Below are 25187 nucleotides of genomic sequence, written 5' to 3'. Positions count from 1 at the left end.
ACATGCAGTTGCAGATAACACAGGAGCAACCATGCTATTTACTCCGGCATGTAACACGGTATAAGTCCAGCTGGAAATAAAATATTCTGGCGTGGCAATGCTGTTTTCCACTTTATTTATATAATTTATTGGGATTTATTAACTGTCTTTATGAAGAGATTTCACACAGGGCGGTGTACAGCAGGTATAACTGCATAACAGTGGTAAAAAGAACAAATACTTTAGTATCTCTCTCTCTGATTCCTTATCACAATGTCAAAGGACATGATAGTACTTCTTCCCTCCTTCTTCTGGCCCAGACCATCGATCCAAATTATAAGGATACTTGGACCTCAATCCAAATTAGAAGGACCCCCCCCCAACAACCCTGCTCCCCTGACACAAATCCAGCCCCTGGTTTATCCTTCACCCAACCCCCATCCCTGGGACTCACCCAGGAGGTTCTCATTAGTAGCCAGTGGTCCCTCAGTTGACAGAATCCAAAATGGTGCTGATGGTAGTACTAATCTAATTTCCTCAGGTTACCTTTGCTTAAACCAACGTAAAGGGAATTGGCATAGTCTAGATAAGCCAATATTATAGCCTGAACCAATATATCAAAATGTTGATGGAAAAAGCAACGTACTCTCCTCAGCATCCAAAAACTAAAAAAAACATTTTTTAGAAATGTTGTTAATTTGATTTGTCATAGTACTGTGAGACTACCACTGGGGGTCATCAGCCCTATTTTGGATTACAGCATATTCCAGAAAAGGAGGATTGTTGTCACCTGGGGGACCACTGGCCACCAATGAGGACCCCCCCCCCCTCCCAATGTGTGAGTTGTGGGAGCAGAGGAAGTATAGGAAAGGATTGGGTTTCTCAAGAAGGAAAAGGGTTTTGTGCATTGGGGGCTGGGTTGTTGAGGAAGGCCCTTAAAATTTGGACCAGGGTCCACAGGTCCTTCTAATTTGGATTAGGGGTCTGGTGGAGGAATGAGTGTGAAAGGGGAACAGGAGAGAGAGATTCTGAAGGGGGAGAACAGGGCTGCCACAACTCCAGTACCAGAGCTATGCTACCAGACTGCCAGTAGCACAGCTACATTTACCGCCTCCTCTTGAGGTGGCATTGTTTGGCTGTGTTATTGGCAGTCATGACAGCTAGTAAGCAGTATTGACCAGCATGCTAGTTGTCACAACTAACCATATCTCTCTCCACATATGTCATGCTTAGATCTGGCTGTCTCTCATATCAGGCAGCTAATGTAGAACTTTTACTACAGAGGCTACCTTTTTAATACAGGATTCAGCAGTGGGGGGGTCTGTGCTACTGACTGCCATGCACAGCTTAGCAAAAGGGCTCTAAATATCTGATTGATTGTTTATTCCACATGTATTATTTTCCTCCCCGGTCACAGGGGTGCCTGAAAATGCTGCTTCTTAATATAGCTAAAAGTATGTATGCTATGGAAACACATATGCTTATAACCACATTGAAAGGAAGGCAGTTTTCTAAGAAGTGGGCCCTAACATTTACACACTGATTACACACGTAATCATATTTATCCCAGGACAAGCAGGCAGGTATTCTCACTAATGGGTGATGTGATCCAACGGAGCCCCGATGCGGACGCTTCTTTGAAGAAAAACTCGAAGTTTCGAGTCGCCCGCACCGCGCATGCGCTAGTGCCTTCCCGCCAGACCCATTTACACACTGATTACACACGTAATCATATATACCAGGGGTGCCCAAAAGGTCGATTGTGATCGACTAATAGATTGCAAAGGCAACACGGGTCGTTAGCGGAGCCCATCCTGGATTTTGATTAAAATTTGTAAGGGCAATTAATCATGCGAGTAAAGGTATACTATTTATGTTTTCCCCCACTGCAGCTCCTTATGACTCTGCGCAATGGAGGGTTAAGTGACTTGCCCAGAGTCACAAGGAGCTGCAGTGGGGGAAAAAATAACGTACCTTTAATTGCATGATCAATCACAATTAAAATTTTAATTGAAATGCAGCCCTACCTGCATGAATGACTTTGTTCCCAGTAAACACTCACATTATAAAACAATCACATAATAAAAGATTTAAAACATTTTTTTTTAAAGGAACTTGATCCTGAGGAGTTTGAAAGCTTTAAGGATAATGCTGTCATCACAAAGAATGATGTAACGAAATATCAAGAGGCGCTGAAGAAGGAACTGAAAAATTGGGTACAGCAAGGGCATACAAACAAGGTAAATAATATTGTGATGCAGATTTACTATTCACTTTGGTATAGAGATTAATTATGGTAGAATATTTGTAAGTGCTGATCTTGTAACATACTATACAATAATGAGGAAATTCTACAAGACAGTTGAGAGCTTATTCGATATGGACATATGTAGGTGCCTCAGTTTACACTTTCCATAGGTCTGGTGTACATGGAGGAATCCTAAATGTAGCAGGCATGCTGGTAGCTTACAGAATCGCAGAGAGAGTGGGAGCCAGAAGGCTTTGAGCATGTGCAGATGCTCAAGGCCCACCAGAGATCAGCGGCAGGCTCTTTCGGCACCGGCACGTCCTATGGGTTGGTGCTGCGTGCTGATGCCCGATCGCGGTAAGGGGTTGGGGGTGCAACGCCGGTTCTCGGGGGCAATGCCGATTCTCGAGAGTGGAGGCTTGCATATCAAGTCAACGCTCGGTTTGCAAGGCAAGATTTGCGAGAGTGTTTTTTTGCTCGTGTTGCAAAACACTCGCAAACCGCGTTACTCGCAAACTGAGGTTTGACTGTATAATTCAAAAAGATAGACATTTAAATACCTATGTGATATAAATACGCATGAGATAAGTCTCTTTCAATTGAAAGGAAACTCCAGAGTGAGAAGGCATAAGATGAAGTTAAAAGATGATAGGCTCTGGAGTAAGGAAATACTTTTTACAGAAAGGGTGGTAGATGTGTGGAATAGTCTCCTTGTAGAGCAGGTGAAGACAAAGGCCTTGGCCCCTATGTTCTAGACTTACTGTGCCATTAACGGTTGACACTAAACCAGTTCTAACCAGTTTAATGCTGAAATATTTTAGCTTCCAACGCACATAATGGCTTTGCGCAGTCTTTTCCATGCTTCTTAGCATTCTCCGATAATACTATGGAAATGTAGTACAACGATGTTATTAATATTAAAATGAGCACTCCAGGCGATGCCCAGACATTGCTTGAGGATGCACAAATGAAGCACTGACCTTGAACTCTAAAAAATTATCAGCAGGTCTGGAGGTGTTAAAAGCATATTTAAGGTGAGTGTGGTAAAGACGCGTCTCATGCATGTGCATCAAAAGTGTACAGAGAATAGTTGGCAGTGATGACTTTTTTAGCCTCTAGGCTCTAGTTTCCAAGTAAATGACCTGGAAACTTCTGGAATTTATTTCTTTTTCCTCACTGTAATTGCATTAGAAGTCTTAGCTTAGCAGCTGCGTTTAGAGGGTGTATGCATCTTCATATATTATACGTTTTTTTTGATACACTCGTTGAAGACTCACAAGACTCCTGAGGCAGGCCGGTTAGGCCTAAACATGTGCATGTCGGGTCATAGAGTCATTGGATGAATTTACGAGACTTTGGATGAATAAAGGCATTTGAATTTATCAGATGAGTTGAAGGACACTTTTTTTGTGCGCACCATTCTGATTGGGACAATTCCACTCTGTTTCTTTGCAACAAAAGTGTACACCAATAGGTCTGGGCAGTGGCGTACCAAGGGGGGGGGGGCGGGAGGGGCGGTCCGCCCCGGGTGCCAGCCCTGAAGGGGTGCTCCCGGCCTTGCCGTTCAGTCCCCCCACACCCCCGAAGGACCACTCGCCCCACTGACCTTCCTGCACCACCTGTGAAGCAGCAAGCAGCAGGATCGCGAGGTCAGCTATCCCTGAGCTGCTTGGGCGCTGCTTCCTGCGCCGCGGTACCGCCCCTCCTCTGACGTCAGAGGAGGGGCGGGAACGCGGCGCAGGAAGCAGCGCCTAAGCTGCGCAGGGATAGCTGACGTCGCGATCCTGCTGCGGCTGCTTCATAGGTGGTGCAGGAAGGTCAGTGGGGCGAGCGGTCCTTCGGGGGTGGTGGTGGTGGTGGTGGGGACTGAACGGCAAGGCCGGGAGCATAGGTAGTGCTGCTTCATAGGTGGTGCGGGGAGGCCAGGGGGGCGAGCGGTCCTTCGGGGTGGGGCGGGTGGGCAGGCAGGCAGGCATTCAAGGGGGAGGGGGGTGACAGGCAGGCAGGCCTTCAAGGGGGGGGACAGGCCTTCGGGGGGGTGCAGACCTTCAAGGGGGAGGGACAGGCCTTCAAGGGGGGGGCAGGCAGGCCTTCAAGGGGAGACATGTCTACAAGGGGGGACAGGCCTACAAGGGGGTGGGCAGGCCTACAAGGGGGTGGGACAGGCCTTCAGGGGGGGTGCAGGCCTTCAAGGGGGGGGACAGGCCTTCAACGGGGGGACAGGCCTACAAGGGGGTGGGACAGGCCTTCAAGGGGGGACAGGCCTTCGGGGGGGTGCAGACCTTCAAGGGGGGGACAGGCCTTCAAGGGGGGGACAGGCAGGCAGGTCTTCAAGGTGGGGGGACAGGCCTACAAGGGGGAGGGACAGGCCTTCAAGGAGGGGACAGGCCTACAAGGGGGTGGGACAGGCCTGCAAGGGGGGTGCAGGCCTTCAAGGGGGGACAGGCAGACCTTTAAGGGGGGACAGGCCTTTGGGGGGGACCCTGGTTTAGAAGTACACGGAGGGAAGGGGGTGTTCAAAGAGACGTGCATATGCCAAACTTTGGGGGGGGATGAAGAAATAATGGGTCTGAAAATAGAGGAGAGGGAGAGAAATGATGGACCATGAGATTTAGGGAGGGAAGGAACTGAAAGGGAGAGAAATTGGACACAAGGGATGGTGTGGAGGAGGGATAGAGATACTGGATAGGAGGGTAATTGGGAAAAGAAAGGGAGAGATGGTGGACTCTGGGGTGGTGGGGAAGGAGGGAGAGATGCCGGATGAAAGGGTAGTTAAGAAAAGGTGGATCTGTGGAGGGAGATGAAAAAAAGGAAAGATACCAGACTTCCTGGGGAGGGAAGGGAAATGGAAAGGGAGGACAGAGTTGGCAGATGGATGGTTAGCACGCTGAAAGAAGAAAGAAGGAGACCCTGGCAAGCAAGTTATCAGAAGAAAACCAGAGCCTTGGACCAACAAGATTTGAAATATAACCAGACAAAAGGTAGAAAAATTAATTTTATTTTCTGTTTTGTGATTATAATATGTCAGATTTGAAATGTGTATCCTGACAGAGCTGGTGTTGGACTGCAAACGTGAGCTAGGATTTAACATAGAGAGGAAAAGTCCTTTTTGTTTCTTTATTTTATTTACACCACAGCGCCAGTGTGGTTAGGAGAAGCCAAAGGGGATGAAAAAGCTATAAAAACCCACCAGGAGTTTTGAAAAAAATCACCCAACTGGGCAGGAAAATCGAATTGAAAAACCAATTCAATAGGCTGAATCGAACCGAAATTTTTTTTCCTGAATCTGGCAGCATTAGTTTGCGCTACTGTCTTAGACTTTAGGACCTGGGATTGGGGAGAGATGGCATCCTCAGTATTTTATAATGCAAGTGAAACGAGGATTTGGTCAGACTTTTGAAGGGTCTGCAGAAAAAAAATATTGTATAGGCCGGGGACATGAGACAGCAGGAAATGGGAACTTTTCTTCCTTCTATTTTTGTGAATGGAAAGGCTGAGGATGTCAGAGAGTTCAGTTAAAATATGTGCTTTATAAGAAAATATAATAATGTGTTTTATAAAGTTTATAGCATAGCTGGCCTACCCAGTGAGGTGTTCCTAGTGGTGGTGGTGGCAGCGTGTCAATGTGTTGAGAGGAAGAGGTGGTCTGGGAAATTCTGAGCAAACTCCGGGCCCATTTCCACCCCCCAGTTAGTCCACTCCACTCAACTGGTTCACACACTGAGTGGGTCTTTGGGTGTTGTGTTGGGATCTCTTCCAGTGGTTTATCAGTATCTCCTTCTGGTCCAAGGAAGGAAACTTTGTTATCCTTAGCATTGACCTACAGAATATGTTTGTAACAGCGCTGCTTGTGTGGCATTAAGCTATGTAGTGATCGAAAGAAAAAACCAGACCTTTGCACATTTTTGCACTATATGGTGGGTGTATTAGGAGATTCACATTTCCTGCACAGCTAAGTCCATGTGAAGTTACCTTGTGCTGTATTTGACATCTAGCAAGGTCTCTGTTTGAAAGGAAAGATCTAAACTTAAAAATGAAGTGGCCAGAAGTTATGGTAAAAGCAGATAGTGTAGCTGGTTTTAAGAAAGATTTGGACAAATTCCTGGAGGAAAAGTCCATAGTCTGTTATTAAGACATGGGGGAAGTGTCTGCTTGCCCTGGATCGGTAGCATGGAATGTTGCTACTCTTTGGGTTTTGACCAGATATTAGTGTCCTGGATTGGCTACCATGAGAATGGGCTACTGGGCATGATGGACCATTGGTCTGACCCAGTTAGGCTATTCTTATGTTATGTTCTCATCTGTAGGGGCCTTTGATTTCACTTCTTATTTTAATGTATTTTTTTTCTGGGAACTTATCAGTGTTTTTTATAATGGGAACAAAAATGGAAGAGAATTAATGTGTGTGGGATGAGGGGGTAACTAATTTCTTCAGCTAAATAATTCAATCCACTTCAAACAGACATAGGAGAACTCACGCATCATTCACACACCCTCCAACCAAAAACGTCAAAAGAAAAAAACTGTTCGACAACCTCCTAGCCATTCAAGCTGCAACACTCGACCCCCAACTCTACAACCAATTGACATCGACCACAGACTGCAAAACCTTCAAAAAGAAATAAAAACACTTCTATTCAAAAAACACATAAAACCGAACTAACACAATCAGAACTGTCCCAAGCATCACCTGCAACTACTCCATATGTACTTCTGATGTCATGACAATTCAGACATAATTTATGTTATGTTATGTTATGTTTGGAATATAAGAAAATTTTCACTGCCTGTTTCTATTCTGACCATTTATTCCGTTTCATGGTCATTACAAAAAATATTTTTTTACATGGGGGGGGGGGGGTGTCAAGAAATGATGGGCCCCGGGAGCCACATACCCTAGGTACGCCACTGGGTCTGGGATGCTGATTGTAAGAGAGATGAAGATACATTTATCATATTTGATGGGAGGGGTTTCCATATACATGTATGTTAAAAGTGTGTCTCATGCATGTGTTTTAAAGGTGCATTTACTTAAGGATCTCTGCACAGGCCTCTCAAACCTAGTAGGAACATCAAAACCAAATTCTCAATCTGTTGAAGAGGCAGCCGCGGAATGGCACACTGAGGTAAAAACCCTATATGAAGGACTAACCCCAGTCAAAGAGATCAAATACTATCCTTCCTCTGGTTTACCGATGACTTACACCTAAGAAAAGAGAACTAAGGAGAGCAAAAAGGAAATGGTACAAATCCAAGCTGAACAGTGAAGGTCCAAATGGAAGGAAAAGCATGTAGAATATAAAAAAGCCACCCTAGAGGCTAAAAAGAAATACCATTCTGAACTATTAAGGATCCCCAATAGATCAAAAAACCTTTTCAAACTAACAAAACAGATATGACATCACAAGGAGACAACCAATGCCTGAACAACGAACTCGACAGCAAAACACTCTCAGACTACTTCGCTGACAAAGTAGACAAAATACAATCTCACCTTGACTCCGCCATACTACAGACATCATCCCTCCACAACTAGGACAAAACAATTAAAACTACTACTGGGCACCTAACTCACTTCAAAACACTCTCCCAAGATGACATCACCAAGATACTAGATGCTATTTGCCCCTTCGGCTCCAACCTGGACCCCTGTCCGCCTCACCTCCTGGTGGCGGTGAAATATGCCTTTGCAGACTCCATTCTCCCTCTCATCAACACCTCTCTAGAAACAGGCATAGTGCGTGCAAACTGGAAGTCAGCAGTCATCAGACCGATCCTGAAAAAACCCACCCTCAACCCTAACGTACCCAGCGACTTTAGACCTGTCTCTAACCTACCCTTTGGAAAATACAGTATTAAACCAATTGCACTCCTTTATCAACAAACAAGGAGCCCTCTCCGCCTTCCAATCTGGATTCAGGAAATTCCACAGTACTGAAACCATCCTTCTCGACATCGTTGACAACTGCTGGAAACTCATGGATAAGGGAAATGATGTCCTTGTGGTGCTGCTGGATCTCACTATTGACCATCCTCGCCTCACTGAATGGCTCTTTGAAATTGGAATCCGAGATGTTGCACTACAGTGGTTCACCTCTTTTCTGAATAACAAATCCCAAAGCGTTCTGCTCAGTGACATGCTGTCAAAACTGAAACCGATCAAATACGGTTTTCCGCAGGGGGCTCTGTTATATCCCCTTACTATTAAATCTCTATGTTAGATCTGTCTTGGACATAACCCACAAATATCAAATACAGATTCACTCCTTCACGGATGACATCCACTAGGAGAAGCCTGGAACGCTCAGATGGCGAAATGCCTAAACTCCTTTTGGAAATCAAAAACTGAATGTTTATAAATAAACTATAACTAAACACCTCCAAGACAAAACTCCTTTGGATCTGCAAAGAACGCTGCACTTGCGCCCGTTACTCGCTGTGCTGGGACTTGATTACTTTAACTGCAAAAGACCAAGGGCTCCTTTTACTAAGGTGTGCTAACGTTTTTAGCACATGCAGGATTTTAGCGCTCGCTAAACCCGCGCTACGCTAACACCAGCTCAGTGATGGCGTTAAGGTCTAGCGCGTGTAGCAATTTAACACGTGCTATTCCATGCGTTAAGGCCCTAACGCACCTTTGTAAAAGGAGCCCCAAGTGCGCAGCCTAGGAATACACCTTGATGGCAACCTGTTTCTTTCCGACCATATCTCCCAAATGGAATCATCCTCATATTACTTCCTACAACAAATCCGAAAAATAAGGAACTACTTTTCAGAGTCTGACTTCGCCCAACTACTCTAAGCCTTAGTACTCTCCCGCATGGTACATCTAAATGTGTGAGCGTGGTGGTGGAGGCATGGGCAGCGATGAGAGCCCTGGGCTGTGCGACTATGATGGAAGGAGCTCAGTCTCCGGCAGTGGCCTCTACTTCTACACAGAGCGAGACTTGGCATACGGCATTGCGCTCTGGCAGGAAATCTGCTAAGTCCCAGCCCTGAGTGCATTTGATCCTGTTCTGGCGAGCTTTTGGCTGTTCTCTCCAGCCTGGCCTGTTCTTTTTTGAGACTCTTTCCCTTGCCTCCCTCCGACCTGGTGGTATGGGAGTGACTGTGGGAGATTGGGACTCTTGCTGGAGCCTGTGCTCCCAGGTTGTTTGGGATTGGGCTTTGTTTGGGTGAATTTGGTTGTGAGGATGGGGCTTTGTATTGTGTGGGAGTGCTTGGTGTGTGTGTGCGGGGTGGGGGTATGCAGAGTGGCACGTTGTGTATGTTTGCGTGGGAACACTTTGGAAGTTTCATAGTTATTGGTATTGGGTGATGATTGCCTTTGGGGGAGGATTGCACTTTCTACAAGCTGGCAAATCCTGGCAATCAGGGTTTGATGCAGCATCGGGGAGGGAGGAGGGGGATGGGAAGGGGAGTTTGGTTGGTAAGCTTTTTACCGTGGGCTCTTGGAATGTTAATGGACTTAATAGTCCGGGTAAGCGTAGTATTGCGTATCGGGAATTGGTCAAAATGAAATAGGATGTCTGTTTACTTCAGGAAACTCACTTGAGGCCCAGAGATGTGGCGGTTTTACGTTCACCTTCTTTTGATCAGATCTGATCCCACCAGGGGTTAACTCCTGGTAAAAAGGTGGGTGGGCTTGCCATACTAGTCAGAAAGGGGCTGGGTCTTGTGGTGAACCAAGTCTATCGTGATGGTGCTGGTCGATGTCTGGCTCTTGTGGCTTCTTTACAGGGACGCCCCATCACCATTATCAATCTGTATGGTCCCAATGTAGGACAAGCTGGGTACTTTGACTCTCTTAGAGCTGAGTTGGTAGATTTTGTGAAGGGGTCTATCTATCTTGGTGGGGATTTTAATGTTACACCTGATGTTCATTTAGATCACTCTTTTGGTGGGACTCGCTCTCCTAGAGCTTTTCGAAAGACTTTACTGTCTCTGTTTTCTGCTCTGGGATTGGTAGATTGTTGGAGGTTGTCTCATCCTACGCAACGATCCAACACTCATTCTCATGCCCACCAATCGTATGCACGTATAGATGGGATATGGGCTCATCGTAATATGTAGGGTGGGATTTGGCTGGCTGAGATTGGTTCTATCCAGATTTCAGATCACGCACCAGTCTGGATAGCTTGTGCGGGATTTTGGGAGGAGGGGTGTATCGTTTTTGGCACCTCAATGAGTTTTTATTAAAGGATCCAGCTGTAGTTCGGGAGGTGGGTATCACCGTTGACCAATACCTTCAACATAATGATAATGATTCGGTTAGCGATGCTACTTTGTGGGATGCGCTGAAGGTGGTGGTCCAGGGAGTCTTTATAAAATGGGGTGCTCATCGTAAAAGAATGCGTGCACAACGTTCTTTGTCCCTTCATGAACAATTGGAGAAGCTGGGGAGGTTGCATCAGAGACACCGGGACCCTTTGGTATATGAACAACTTTTGAAGGTTCGTGCGGAGCTCTCTTTATTGCAGTTGGAAGATTATGAGTTTTTGAGATTGCGCTTGAGACAAACGATTTATGAGTATAACAACAAATTTGGGTCTCGTTTGGCCCGCTTTATTAAATTAAAGCAAGTGAGAGCGGCTATTACTTGTATATGGGACTCTGCGGGTACCACTCATTGTACAGGCCAGGCTATTCGGAAAGTTTTTCTTTCTTATTATTCTGATTTGTATCGGGCGTCAGCGGGGGGGTCTACTACTGCTGTTGAGGGATATTTGTCTGCGTTACGGCTTCCCCAACTTTCGGACCCTGACCGGGACCTTCTTAATGAACCTATTGAGCTGGGGGAAGTCCTGGGTGTCATTGCCAACTTGAAATTGGGGAAATCGCCAGGGCTGGATGGGTATACTAATCAATTCTACAAACAATTCCATGTAGTTCTGTCTCCGCTGTTGGTTCGCGTTGTTAATGGAGTGCGGTGCGGTTCTCCCTTGCCCTCCTCTATGGGGGAGGCTGGGATATCGGTCCTGCTCAAACCGGGAAGAGACCCCACAGGGTGTGGCTCATACCATCCAATATCATTGTTGAATACTGTTGCAAAAATTTTGGCGAAGGTTTTGGCTCTTCGGTTGGGCAAGGTGCTGCCCACTCTGGTACATTTGGATCAATCTGGCTTTGTTCAATGTCGGCAGATTTGTGACAATATTAGAACGTTACATCTATTATGGGCAGTCCAGCGGACCCCTGCTAATATTGCCTTTTTGGTGATTGATGCCGAAAAGGCTTTTGATCAGGTTGCATGGGAGTTTTTATGGCAAGTGATGCATAAGATGGGGTTGGGCTCTTATTTTTTGGCCTGGGTGCAGGCCTTTTATAGGGCTCCTAGGGCCACTGTGCGGATTAATGGGGGGTATACCAATTTTTTTTCCATAGCTAGGGGGACCCGACAGGGTTGTCCTCTGTCTCCATTGTTATTTGCCCTTTCTATGGAACCTCTGGCTATTCGTATTCAGGAACATGGGGACTTACAGGGAGTGCAGGTAGGGGACTTGGAACATCGTATAGCCCTGTTTGCTGATGATGTTTTGTTGTATGTTCGGGACCCGGAGCCTCCCTACCGATTCTGGTTGATCTTTTTTTGGAGTATGGGCGAGTATCAGGGTTTACGGTGAATATGAATAAATCTGAACTTTTGGAGGTTACCTTGGGTGAAGCGGATCAACAGCGCCTATCGGCTCGGTTCCCTTTTCTCTGGGCTCCTGGGGTCCTTTGCTATTTGGGGATTTGCTTGCCCGTAGATTTAACCCAACTGTATGAGGTAAATTATGCTCGGATTGTTAAACAGATTCGGATCGACATTCAAAGATGGAGTGGTTTATGGTTGTCGTGATGGGGTCGCATTGCCATTATAAAAATGAATGTTTTGCCTCGCTTACTTTTTCTGTTCCAAACGTTGCCGATTCCTGTCCCTTCTTTGGTTTTGAAGCAGTTACATACCTTGTTTTTTCGATTTATTTGGCAGGGGAGGCCTCCTTGTCTTTCTCAGCATGCTTTGTGGGCAGCCAGGTCGTGTGGGGGGCGTGCTGTACTTAACTTGTTTTGGTACTTTCGAGCCGCTCAATTACGTCTTCTGTTAGACTGGGAGATTGCTGACTTTAAACTGGCGGTGTGAATGGAGCAACATTTTGTGGGCCCTCATTGTTTAAAGTATTGGCTTTGGTCTTCTTCCATGGGTCGCGTGCGCTTAGAGAGTAGGGGGAATCCGTTTTTGGACCATCTTTTGAAATTGTGGTGCGATACACGTAAGCGATGGGGAGACGGGGTAGTCCCATCTATTTTTGGTGCGGTACGGGAGGAGCCTCTGTTCCCTGTTGGTAGAGAGAGTCGCACTTTTCAGCAGTGGGCCCACTCGGGGTTGTGTACCTTTTGGGATGTACTTTAGAAGGGGGTCCTGGTGTCTTTTGAAACCTTTCAGCTTAGTAATGCCTTTCCCAATGGTGATTTTTTGGCCTACTCTCAAATTCGTCACTTTATTCATTCCCAAGGTTGGGATAGGGGGTCTCTCCATTCTATTGATCCTTTTGGTCATATGTGGTATACTCTCCGGATCCTTCCTAAACCTATCTTTGTTCTTTACCAATATTTTCGGGGCTTTATTTCTTTTCCATCTAGCTATCAGAGGGCCTGGAAGGTGGACTTGAGCTGTACATTTTCTGCTCAGGAGTGGGCCACGATTTGTACCGAAGTTGGAAAGGCCTCCTCTTGTGTTCTTATCCAGGAAAATGCCTATAAAATGTTTACTAGGTGGTATTACACACCGATGCGTCTCCATCGTATGTTTCCTGGTGCTTCGGCTTTGTGTTGGAGATGTGGGACTATCCCGGGGACCTTTTTACATATTTGGTGGGAATGTCCGATTTTACAGCCTTTCAGGACTTATGTGGTAGGTTGTTTATCTCAATTGTTACAAATTCTCTTGCCTTTTTCTCCACAGGGTTGTTTGTTAGGCCTTTATAATCTATGTTTACATTCTTAGCAAACTAAGATTAGGCGCTGGGGATTGGCCGCAGCCAAATATTTGATCGCTTCTCATTGAAAGCAGGTGGTTGCACCTACCCAGCTGGAGTGGACTTTAAAAATTAGACTCATCAGCACTATGGAACTTTCTATTGCGAAGCGACATGGTTATTATTATACATATACCCGGACTTGGTCTCTGATAATGGATAAAGTGGATTATCCCAGGACAAGCAGGCAGCATATTCTTGACTGATGGGTGACGGCACCGACGGAGCCCCAGTACGGACAATTTTAGAGTGATTGCACTCTAAGAACTTAGAAAGTTCTAGTTAGGGCGCACCGCACGTGCACGAGTGCCTTCCCGCCCGACGAAGGCGCGCGGTCCCCAGTTTCTTAGTTTCCGCGGAGCTAAGAAGTCGCGTGTTTCCAATGGCTGTTGGAAAATCCTTTTTGTCGCCTTCCCGCTCGCGAATTAATTTTCTTCGTAAAATTCTTCACGTTCTTTTTCTTTTCTTTTTCTTGTTAATTAAAAAAAAAAAAAAAAAGTCAATTTTTTTCGACTTTTTTCGGTCGGCCCCGGCGGGGCTTGTTGGCACCATCGAAGCCTCGGACTTTGATTTTGCTACTGCCGTTTTTCCCTTCATGCCCCCTTCACTGGGTTTTAAAAAGTGTCAGCGGTGTGCATGCCCTATTTCGTTATCCGACCCGTACAAGTGGTGCCTTCAGTGCTTGGGTCCGGACCATAGGGCTGAGACGTGCACCCGCTGTGCTTCTCTTCAAAAGAGAACTTTGAAGAATCGCCAGATTCAGCAGCAGCTTCTTTTTGGTGCCGCTATGGAAGTTCCACCGGCATCGACCCTGGCATCGGCAACTTCCTCCAAATCGGCTCCGGCGCTTTCGACACCGCAAGATACATCTTCGGTGTCGCACCCCACAGGTAAGCCGGCTAAGAAGCCATCCCCTACAATTCTCGGCCCGCCAGTTGAACATGCAGTGAGCCAAGTCCTGCAGACTGCGTGCCGGCCCCGTAAACGCTCCGCTCCGATAGAAGTTACTGCCTCTTCATCGGCATCGACTTCGCCTGAGCGTCGAGCTGAACCGCAGGTACCGAGCAAGAAAAAATCGGTACCGGTGCCATCGGGACTATCCCTGGATGAGCGCATAGCATCCATTCTCCAGGTCCAGCTTAAGGAGCAATTACAGCACCTTCTCCTGGCTCTTCTAACTCCGAACCTTCCAGTGTCGGTACCCACTGAGCCTACGGTACCGATCGTCGACCAGCCTATTTTGTCGGCATCGACGTTATCGGCACTGCTTAAATCTGCCTCTTCCATGTCTATGCCTATTTTGTCAGTAGAACCAAAGTCTCTTCGTCGAGCTGTTCACTCAGTCTCTGATCCGGTACCGCTTTCTGACACCCGTACCGCTTTACATTCACCAGGTACGGTGTCGATGCGTTCCGGCAAATCGGTACGTAAAAACCAGACATACCGAATCCTCTACTCCTCTATCTCAGGGCTGTCTTCCATCGGTACGTGACCCTGATTTATGGGATGATTCCGAGAACCCCCTCGGTACCGAGGATGACTTTTCATCGGATGAGGCTGATCCATCTGTGCAGGATCCTGCTAGTAAGCCAGAGCACACTTCCTTCACTAAGTTTCTTAAGGAGATGTCAGACACCCTTTCAATCCCATTAGAGTCTGATTCTAAAAAGTCCAAGGCATTCCTTGATGCTTTGGATTTTGACCAACCTCCCAAAGAATTTTTGAAATTACCCCTTCACAATATCTTAAGGGAAACTTTTTTTAAAAATCTGGAGACTCCTCTCACCATCCCAGGAGCTCCAAGAAAACTGGAATCACTTTATAAGGTTATTCCCATTCCAGGGTTTGACAAACCTCAGCTGCCACATGAATCTTTGCTGGTGGAGTCAACCCTGAAGAAATCTGCAGGATCAAGTGTGTATGCTTCTGTCCCTCCTGGCAGAGAGGGCAAGGCTATGGACAAATTCGGTAAACGACTTTACCAGAATGCTATGTTGGCCAACCATTCAGGTAACTATGCATTTCACTTCTCGTTTTACCTGAAACATCTTATTCAGCAAATGGCCACTTTTCAAAAATATATTCCAGACCGCAAGCTTTCTGCTTTTCAGCAATGTACTGCCAGTCTCTTTCAGCTCAGGAAGTTCATGGTCCGTTCCATCTATGACACATTTGAACTGACATCCCGAGCTACTGCAATGTCTGTAGCTATGAGACGATTAGCATGGCTTCGCGTCTCCGAACTTGATGTTAACCACCAGGACCGCCTTGCCAATGCTCCTTGCCTGGGTGATGAGCTGTTTGGAGAATCTCTGGATACCACCACCCAGAAGCTTTCGGCTCATGAGACGAGGTGGGATACCTTATTGAAAACCAAAAAGGAGCCCCCTCCTGCTCGTCCTTTTAGACAGCAGACATCGTATCAGCATCGTTTCTCTGCTCGGCCGATTCAGCCTCATCCTCCCCAGCCTCGGAGACAGCGGCAACAGCAGCACCAACAGACTCGCCAACAACAGCCGCCTGCAATAAAGCCTATTGCTCAGCCTAAACCAACTTAGCCCTTTTGACTCTATTCTCCAGGGCATCGCCAGTCTTCCTCCCTCATGTCCTCTTCCACAACCTATAGGAGGTCGCCTCCAATTTTTTCTGGGCCGATGGGAGGTAATTACCACCGATCAATGGGTGCTCTCTATCATCGCCCATGGCTACTCCCTCAATTTTCAGACTCCTCCTCCGTTAGGCCTTCCAAAAGAGTCTGCTTCCAACAGGTCTCAATCCCTCCTTCTCACTCAAGAGGTTCAATCCCTCCTTCTTCTCAATGCCATCGAAGAAGTTCCTCCAGATCAGCGAGGTCAGGGATTTTACTCCCGGTACTTTCTAGTTCCCAAAAAGACCGGAGACCTCAGACCTATCTTAGATCTCAGAAATCTCAACAAATGTTTGGTCAAGGAGAAGTTCAAAATGCTCTCTCTTTGCCACCCTCTACCCTATTCTCACTCAGGGCGACTGGCTATGCTCCCTCGATCTCAAAGAGGCCTACACTTATATTCCTATCCATCTGGCGTCCAGGCAATATCTACGCTTTCTCATCAATCAAACTCATTATCAGTACAAGGTGCTACCCTTCGGTCTGGCCTCCTCTCCCAGGGTATTCACCAAGTGTCTGATTGTGGTAGCAGCCTATCTCCGCTCTCACAATTTTCAAGTCTTCCCTTATCTGGACGACTGGCTGATCAAGGCTCATTCTCCTCAGGCGGTTCTTCTTGCCACCAACCAGACCATTCGCTTTCTTCAACTGTTGGGTTGCGAAATCAATCTTCCCAAGTCGCACCTCATTCCAACCCAGTGACTTCAATTCATTGGCGCCATTCTGGACACTGTTCTCATGAGGGCGTTTCTTCCATCCAACCGCCTTCAGACTATATTTCATCTCTGTCGGCAGGTGTTTCAACAGATTATCATCTCTGCAAATCACATGATGGTGCTCTTGGGGCATATGGCATCGACGGTGCATGTCACCCCCTTCGCACGTCTTCACCTGCGCACTCCTCAATGGACCCTGGCCACCCAGTGGTCACAAGCGACAGATCCTTGCTCACAACACATATCTGTGACATCGTCTCTTCGACAGTCGCTACTTTGGTGGTTGACATCTTCAAATCTATCCAGAGGTCTACTGTTCCATCTACCTCCTCATCATCTAGTCATCACCACAGATGCATCCCCCTATGCCTGGGGAGCTCAATTGAACGAATTCCAAACTCAAGGTCTTTGGACTGCCCGGGAAAAGAAACATCACATCAATTTCCTGGAGCTCCGAGCAATGTTTTACGCCCTCAGGGCATTCCAACATCTCCTCTTTCCTCAAGTACTACTCCTTTGCACAGACAATCAAGTTGCAATGTACTACATCAACAAACAGGGAGGGACGGGCTCTCGCCTGTTGTGTCAGGAGGCCCAACGGATTTGGTCTTGGGCGACAGCTCGTCATTTATTCCTGAAAGCTGTCTATATTCAAGGGGAACAGAATTCCTTAGCAGACAATCTCAGCAGAATTCTCCAACCCCACGAATGGACTCTCGATCCCTTGACTCTCCAGTCCATTTCGCTCAGTGGGGCACTCCTCAAGTGGACCTTTTTGCAGCTTCTCACAATCATCAACTGCCCCTGTTTTGCTCCAGACTCTACTCCCCTCACCGTCTGGCACCCGATGCATTTCTCCTGGATTGGACCAATCTCTTCCTCTATGCATTTCCTCCTCTACCTCTCATGCTACGGACATTGTTCAAGCTCAGGAGGGAACAAGCCACCATGATTCTCATCGCTCCACGGTGGCCCAGGCAACACTGGTTCTCCCTTCTACTTCAACTCAGTTCCAGGGAGCCCATACTTCTTCCACTGTTTCCTTCTCTGCTTACTCAGCATCAGCAGTCCCTACTACATCCCAACTTAAAGTCTCTCCACCTGACAGCTTGGTATCTCTCGGGCTAACTTCGGCTCACTCACTTCTTTCTCAGCTTGTCCGTTCTATCATTGATGCTTCCAGGAAACCGACCACCCTTCATTGTTATCAACAGAAGTGGTCTTGGTTTTCTTCCTGGTGCCTCTTGCATCATCACAATCCCACGTCTCTAGCAGTGGGACTGGTGATGGACTATCTTCTTTCCTTGTCTGACTCTGGTCTCAAATCTACCTCTATCAGAGTTCATCTCAGTGCCATTGCTGCCTTTCATGAGCCAATTCATGGAAAACCCCTCTCTGCTCATCCTTTGGTTTCCAGGTTCATGCGGGGCCTTTTCAACGTGAAACCACCTCTCAAGCCCCCTCCTGTGGTCTGGGATCTCAATGTAGTTCTTTCCGCCTTAATGAAGCCTCCTTTTGAACCTTTGGCCACAGCACATTTCAAATTTCTCACTTGGAAAGTGGTCTTCCTTATTGCTCTCACCTCTGCCAGGAGGGTCAGTGAGTTGCATGCATTAGTGGCCGATCCACCTTTCACTGTTTTTCACCATGATAAGGTGGTTCTGCGTACCCATCCAAAGTTTCTCCCTAAGGTTGTGTCTGACTTTCACCTTAACCAGTCCATTGTCCTACCTGTTTTTTTCCCGAAGCCTCATTCTCATCCAGGTGAACAGGCGTTACATACCTTGGACTGTAAACGTGCTTTGGCTTACTATCTCGAACGCACTAAGCCTCACAGATCATCTCTTCAACTTTTTTTGTCTTTTGACCCTAACAAGATGGGTCATCCTGTTTCTAAACGCACTTTATCCAATTGGCTTGCTGCTTGCATTTCATTCTGTTATGCTCAGTCGGGACTGACACTGGAAGGTTCTGTCACAGGCCACAAGATTAGAGCTATGGCAGCGTCTGTAGCTTTCCTCCGTTCCGCTTCCATTGAGGAAATCTGCAAGGCTGCTACTTGGTCCTCAGTTCATACTTTTACATCTCACTATTGTCTGGATGCATTCTCCAGACGGGATGGACACTTCAGCCAATCTGTTTTACAAAATTTGTTTTCCTAATGGCCAACCTTCCCTCCGTCCCTCTTTTTGTTAGCTTGGAGGTCACCCATCAGTCAAGAATATGCTGCCTGCTTGTCCTGGGATAAAGCACAGTTACTTACCGTAACAGGTGTTATCCAGGGACAGCATGCAAATATTCTTGCGTCCCTCCCACCTCCCCGGGTTGGCTTCTTAGCTGGCTTATCCTAACTGGGGACCGCGCGCCTTCATCGGGGGAGAAGGCACTCGCGCATGCGCGGTGCGGCCTAACTAGAACTTTCTAAGTTCTTAGAGTGCAATCACTAAAATTGTCCGTACCGGGGCTCTGTCGGTGCTGTCACCCATCAGTCAAGAATATCTGCCTGCTGTCCCTGGATAACACCTGTTACGGTAAGTAACTGTGCTTTCCTTGCATTGATTGTATTTCTGTGGGTGGGGGGGGGTGTTGTTAGGGGGGATCTCCTGCAGAACCAATAGGAGACCTCTCATTGCTGTTTGTAGGGCTTTGTGGTGGGTTGTGGAGTTCTGATTGCAGATGGGTATCGGGGACTTGATTGTCTTAATGGTTCTATTACTTGTGTTATGTGGATTTAGTGTTTTGCCCTGTTGTACGGCTGTTTGTATATTTCAAAAATTTTTCAATAAACATTTATTAATAAAAAAAAAAAAAATTAAAAACCAATGATTAGAAATACTGTAATGATCTAAATCAGGGGTGTCCAACCTGCGGCCCGGTGAAGTATTTTGTGCGGCCCCAGTCGAGGGCGATGCAGTGTTTTCCTCTGCTGCCCCTGGGTGTTTACCGTCTTGCCGGCTCCCTCCTCTGTCTTGCTACAGCATTTGCGCGATTGTGCGGCCCCAGAAACATTTTTTTCAGCCAATGCGGCCCAGGGAAGCCAAAAGGTTGGACACCCCTGATCTAAATGGTCCTTTATAAAATCATTGTCAATTAACTGCCTAAATATTTCGTAAACAGATATGTCTTTAAGTGTCTCCTAAATTTCAAATAGGAGTCAGAAAGCATAAGCAGTTCCAGCCTTCTTTACCCCATAATGCTGCCTGATATGAAAAAAGATTTTGATGATGCTTTATTAATTTACATCCTATAACAGGTTGAAAAACAAAATTCAAATGTGAATTTCTCTTGTATCTGTTGGTTGCAAAAGAAAACAGCTCAATTATATATTTGGGAGATAAACCAAACAAAGCCTTGAAGCAGAAGCAATCAAATTTAAACTTCACCTGTGCCTCCACTGGCAGCCAATGTAGTACCCAATAGGAGGGTGTTACATGATCATATTTCTTCAACCCCAAAATCAACCTGACCACCGCATTTTGGATCATGCATAATCGCTGCATAGTCCTCTGGGATATTGCCAAATAAGCAATATTGCAGCAATCAAGCTGACTAAATATAAGAGACTGCACCAAAATTCTAAATGATGAAACATCAAAATATGCCCTAATGGACCGAAGCTTCCAAAGAGTAAAGAAACCTTTTCCAACCAAAGAATCCACCTGATTCTTCATAATCAAGCCCTGATCCAGTATTATTCCCAAAACCTTAATGGTAGATTGAATAGGATTGCTGAATTTATTTATAATCAAAGATGTCTTGGTATCAAATGGGCATGGCAAAGCTACAAAGAACCTCATTTTTCCTGAGTTAAGCTTTAATTTAAATTCAGTCATCCATTATTCCATTAGACCTAATACCTCTGTTGCCTTAGGAATGACTTCAGAAAGAGAATTAGCAAATGGAATAATGATCATAAAATCATCTGCATAGCTAAACAATTTTATCCCCAGTTGAGACAGTTGCGCATCCAGTGATGACATATGAACATTAAAAAGCAGTGGGGACAATGGTGAACCTTGCGGAATGCCAGATGAATTATTCCAAATACCTGAAAGATCACTATTAAAATGAATCTAATAGGTGCGAGATATGAGAAAACCCCAAAACCATTCTAACACCTCTCCTTAGATACCAATAGCATCCAAACATTGCAACAGTTTCCCATGGTCCACTAAATCAAACGCCAAACTCATGTCAAATTGCATGATCAAGGCGTTAAGACCTTTACTAAATAAGGAACACAAACTGTCCAAAATAGCCGCAATTACTGGCTCGGTGCTAAATAAGGGTCTAAACTGACTGAGATTCATGCAAAAGAGAAAATTGATCAAGATATTCCATTACTTGAGAATGAACCAATCCTTCCATAATTTTTACAAAAAATGGAATGGATGCTACTGGTCTATAATTACTGATCATTGCCAATGATTCTTTAGGGTTTTTGGGGATTGGAGTAATTATAATATGACCCAGGCCCATAAGCCACTCTAATCACTGCATTCATGGTGAAACATGTTCACCCACCAAAACCCCCCAGAACTCTATTGTATTGCCATACAGGTGGCACCTGCAGCCATAAGGCCTATTGGGGTGGTAGACAGGTGGGTTTAGTAGGTTTTGGAGGGCTCATCATAACTATAAGGGAGTTCTGGTGAGATGTTTATATGGCCCCTTTTTGTGAAGTTCACATCAGTGCCCTGTAAGGTGTCCCACTACTCTGTTGCAATGTCTAGGTGGCCAGTCCATCACTTTGCTTGTCCCTCACACGTCTAAAAGGTCTTGTTCTAGGCATTTTTGACTTGGACAAATTTTTGGACAAGAATGGTGTATAAAGATAGACGACTTAGCAGTCTGGATGATCAAATGGCTGGACGTACAAGTAGATGATTCTTGAAAAAAATATATATATTTTGGATGTATTTTTTGAGAATGGACTTTGGACATGTCTAACTTTGGGCAACTAGCGACTTAGGCCAAAATCGGACTTAGACGTATTTTTGATTATACCCCTCCTTGTATGTTTAACCTGTAACCAGTACTGAGCTCTTCGGGGACAATGGGTCAGAAAACTAACTAACTAACTAAATATGCTGGCAGGTCTGGGGCTGCTGATTACATGAGAGGTGGAAGTTAAAAAAAAAATACAGGGGGCAGCATATATATCCCACAGAAGCAGTGTAGAAAAAAGCATTTGCATCATTTGCTGGTAGTTCCCCGTCCCTCCCCTCTGCCTTTGGCATTGATGGATGCACATAAATGACATACAGTATAAGACATTCTTTGGCAGTTACTTGCTTTATGGCAAGAAAAACCCAGAAAGTATGTCGTTAATATTAGATTTAAGCAGGCTATAAGGTTTTTAAATAAAGCGGTTCACAAAATACATACATAGTCTTCAAAAGATTGCACTGTAAAATTTAAAAGCCCATGAATTATATGCGTTTGTAATCCACTTGTATTTTGTGCTACAACGGACAACATTATAGATGGATGCTTATGACATGCACCCATGATGTGCTACAATAAGGCACACCTATGATTGACACTCATGCACGTCAATGATGTAACATTTCCTGGTGTATGCACACATTTATGGACCATTCTGTGCATATGGGTGACGGGACTAAAGCGCGCCGGATAAAGACGCTAAGACAAATGCGTGCAGGATGTCAGCGCACCGGATTAAAAGATAACTTTAAAACGCTCCGAGGAGTGTGTGTGTGGGGAATCCCACGATTTTACTTAGAAGTGTTGCCACTGCCGTTCGGGTGGGGGAGGGGAAACCCCCCCCCCCCACACACACACACACACTTACAGAGGAAACTAATTTTTCACTAAAACATTGGGAAAAATTATACTTTCCTCTCTAATGGGGGTGGGTTTCCCTCCCAACCCCCAATGGCAGCACCAATATTTCTAAGTAAAATCAGGGGGTTTCCCCCACACACACCCCCTCGGAGCGCTTTAAAGTTACCTTTTAATCCGGTGCGCCCCTCTCTCTCCCTGCCTCCATTCTGTGCTTCAAGTACGTGCCTTCCTCTGGCTGACTCTCTCCTCCTTCCTGCTTGCAGTCGTTTCTCTCTATAAAGTGGTGGGCGACAGCTCCTATGTGTGTCCCGCGACTGAGCCAGAAGTCTGCCCTCTGACGTGGGAGAAACTTCCTCCGATTTCAGAGGGAAGGCTTCTGGCTCTGCCACGGGACACACATAGGAGCCACCGCCCATTGCTTTATGCAGAGAAGCAACTACGGCAGGAAGGAGGAGGGAGCCAGCCAGAAGGTAAACACCCACCGGAGGAATGAGAGTACCCAAGAAAGGGATTTGGGGGTAATGGTGGACATGACAATGAAGCCGACGGCACAGATCGCGGCAGTCGCTAAGAGAGCGAATAGAATGCTAGGTATAATCAAGAAGGGTATTACAACTAGGACGAAAGAAGTTATCCTGCTGTTGTATCGGGCGATGGTGCGTCCACATCTGGAGTACTGCGTTCAATATTGGTCGCCGTACCTTAAGAAGGATATGGCGTTACTCGAGAGGGTTCAGAGGAGAGCGACACGTCTGATAAAAGGGATGGAAAACCTTTCATACGCTGAGAGATTGGAGAAACTGGGGCTCTTTTCCCTGGAGAAGAGGAGACTTAGAGGGGATATGATAGAGACTTACAAGATCATGAAGGGCATAGAGAGAGTAGAGAGGGACAGATTCTTCAAACTTTCAAAAAATAAAAGAACAAGAGGGCATTCGGAAAAGTTGAAAAGGGACAGATTCAAAACGAATGCTAGGAAGTTCTTCTTTACCCAACGTGTGGTGGATACCTGGAATGCGCTTCCAGAGGATGTAATAGGACAGAGTACGGTATTGGGGTTTAAGAAAGGATAGAACAATTTCCTGCTGGAAAAGGGTATAGAAGGGTATAGATAGAGGATTACTGCACAGGTCCTGGACCTGTTGGGCCGCCGCGTGAGCGGGCTGCTGGGCACGATGGACCTCAGGTCTAACCCAGCGGAGGCATTGCTTATATTCTTATGTAAGGCACGTACTTGAGGCACAGAATGGAGAGAGGGAGGCAGAGAGAGGGGCGCTTTGGGACTCTGGAGGGAGAGGGGTGCATTGGAACTCGGGAGGGAGGGAGAGGGGTACGTTGGGACACCAAAGGTAGAACAGGACCCCCCATTTGTAAGTACGAGTCTAACGTAAGACAAATGTTCATAAAACAAGGACTACCTGTATTAAATTGTGACCAATATTTTTAGGGACCCGTTTACTAAGCCACACTAAAAAGTGGTCTTGCTATCCCCAGCATGGGACTTTCCTGTAAACTGAGGCCAGATTTAGTATGGTTTCCATTTTTTCTTTTAATGGCTATGTGCTAATTTCCCCATTAGTGCATATTCTGTAGGTTGTAAAGGCTCATGTGCTAACCACATATAAATCATTTAGCATGTGGTGATGAACCTGCGGTGATTAGTGCAGCACACATTCTTTGCACCCCATACATACCCCCAACACTAAAAAAATAAAATTATTTTTTAGCACATGGGAAATGTATGCCAGTCCCAAAACTACTGCTGGACTTTTATGCAAGCCCCACATTAGTGCTTACCGCAGCTTACCGTATATACTTGAATATAAACTGAGATTTTTGGTCCAAAAAGAAGGACCAAAAGTGGGGGGTTTATATTCGAATCTCTCATCTCTTCCCACCATCTGATAACCAGCATTTTATCTTCAACCCCACCCTGTCTTCCTGCAGTAACTCTCATATCTTACCTTTGCCTCCACCCCAAAGACCCACATTTCTTTCTTAACACCCCATCTCTGCAGTAACCAACATTTCCTGCTTTCTCCCCCACTCCAAGGAATGGCATTTGTTACTCAACTCCCTCTCCTTCCCCCTCCCCCCGATGATCGGCATTTGTTTCTTAACTCCCCCCCAATGCCAAGCATTTGTTTCTTTAAAAAATCCTGCCACTGTTGCAGCTGCAACCAATGTTTCCCACTTGCCTGCCCGATAACCAGCTTGTCACTTATTTGTTTCTCTGGGGCCTTGAGCATCTGCGAATGCTTTTAGGCCTAGCGGCTCCTGCCCTCTCTGAGAGTGGGTGGGAGCTGGTAGGCCTAAGAGCATGTGCAGATGCTCAAAGCTCCACTCCGATCCAGTGAGTAAATAACTGCCAGCATCTGCCAGAGAAGCAAGTAAGTGAAAACTAATTATCTGGGTGTGGGGTACGAAATGTTGGTTGCAGCGGCAGGGGATTGAGAAGCAAGTGCTGGTCAATGGGATGTAAGTGGATGCAGGAAATGTCTGCTAGGATGGCAATAGCAGCATGCATAAGGTGACCATACGTCTTGTTTTGAACGGAACCATCCTGTTTTTAGATCCCCTGTCCCATTATCCCCACACACAACTTCAGGACGCCGAAATGTCCCATTTTCAGGGACAGCATCCCGAAGCTGTGCGCAGGGACAACGGGACAAGCGATCACTTCCCCTCCCTCCTTCCCTGCCATGCCAAAGCCAGCCTCCCTCCTTCCTTCCCTCCAGCGCCTATTCATCCCCTCCCCCGTCTGCCTCCGC

The 25187-nt window shown here is 46.2% G+C and overlaps 1 protein-coding gene across 1 annotated transcript in view; it reads left to right on the top strand.

The window, feature by feature from the left end:
- LOC117366815 (probable ATP-dependent RNA helicase DDX60) overlaps positions 1-25187 on the top strand; it is a 288878-nt gene that overhangs the window by 169778 nt on the left and 93913 nt on the right. The window contains exon 25 of the mRNA XM_033958734.1: positions 2091-2219. Within this exon, the coding sequence (XP_033814625.1) occupies positions 2091-2219 (129 nt within the window). The remainder of the gene's footprint in view (positions 1-2090; positions 2220-25187) is intronic.

Source organism: Geotrypetes seraphini, chromosome 1, assembly GCF_902459505.1.
Source record: "Geotrypetes seraphini chromosome 1, aGeoSer1.1, whole genome shotgun sequence".
NCBI classification, from domain to species: domain Eukaryota; kingdom Metazoa; phylum Chordata; class Amphibia; order Gymnophiona; family Dermophiidae; genus Geotrypetes; species Geotrypetes seraphini.
The sequence above is the reverse complement of the archived record's forward strand: the minus strand, read 5'-3'. Positions and strand labels throughout refer to the sequence as shown.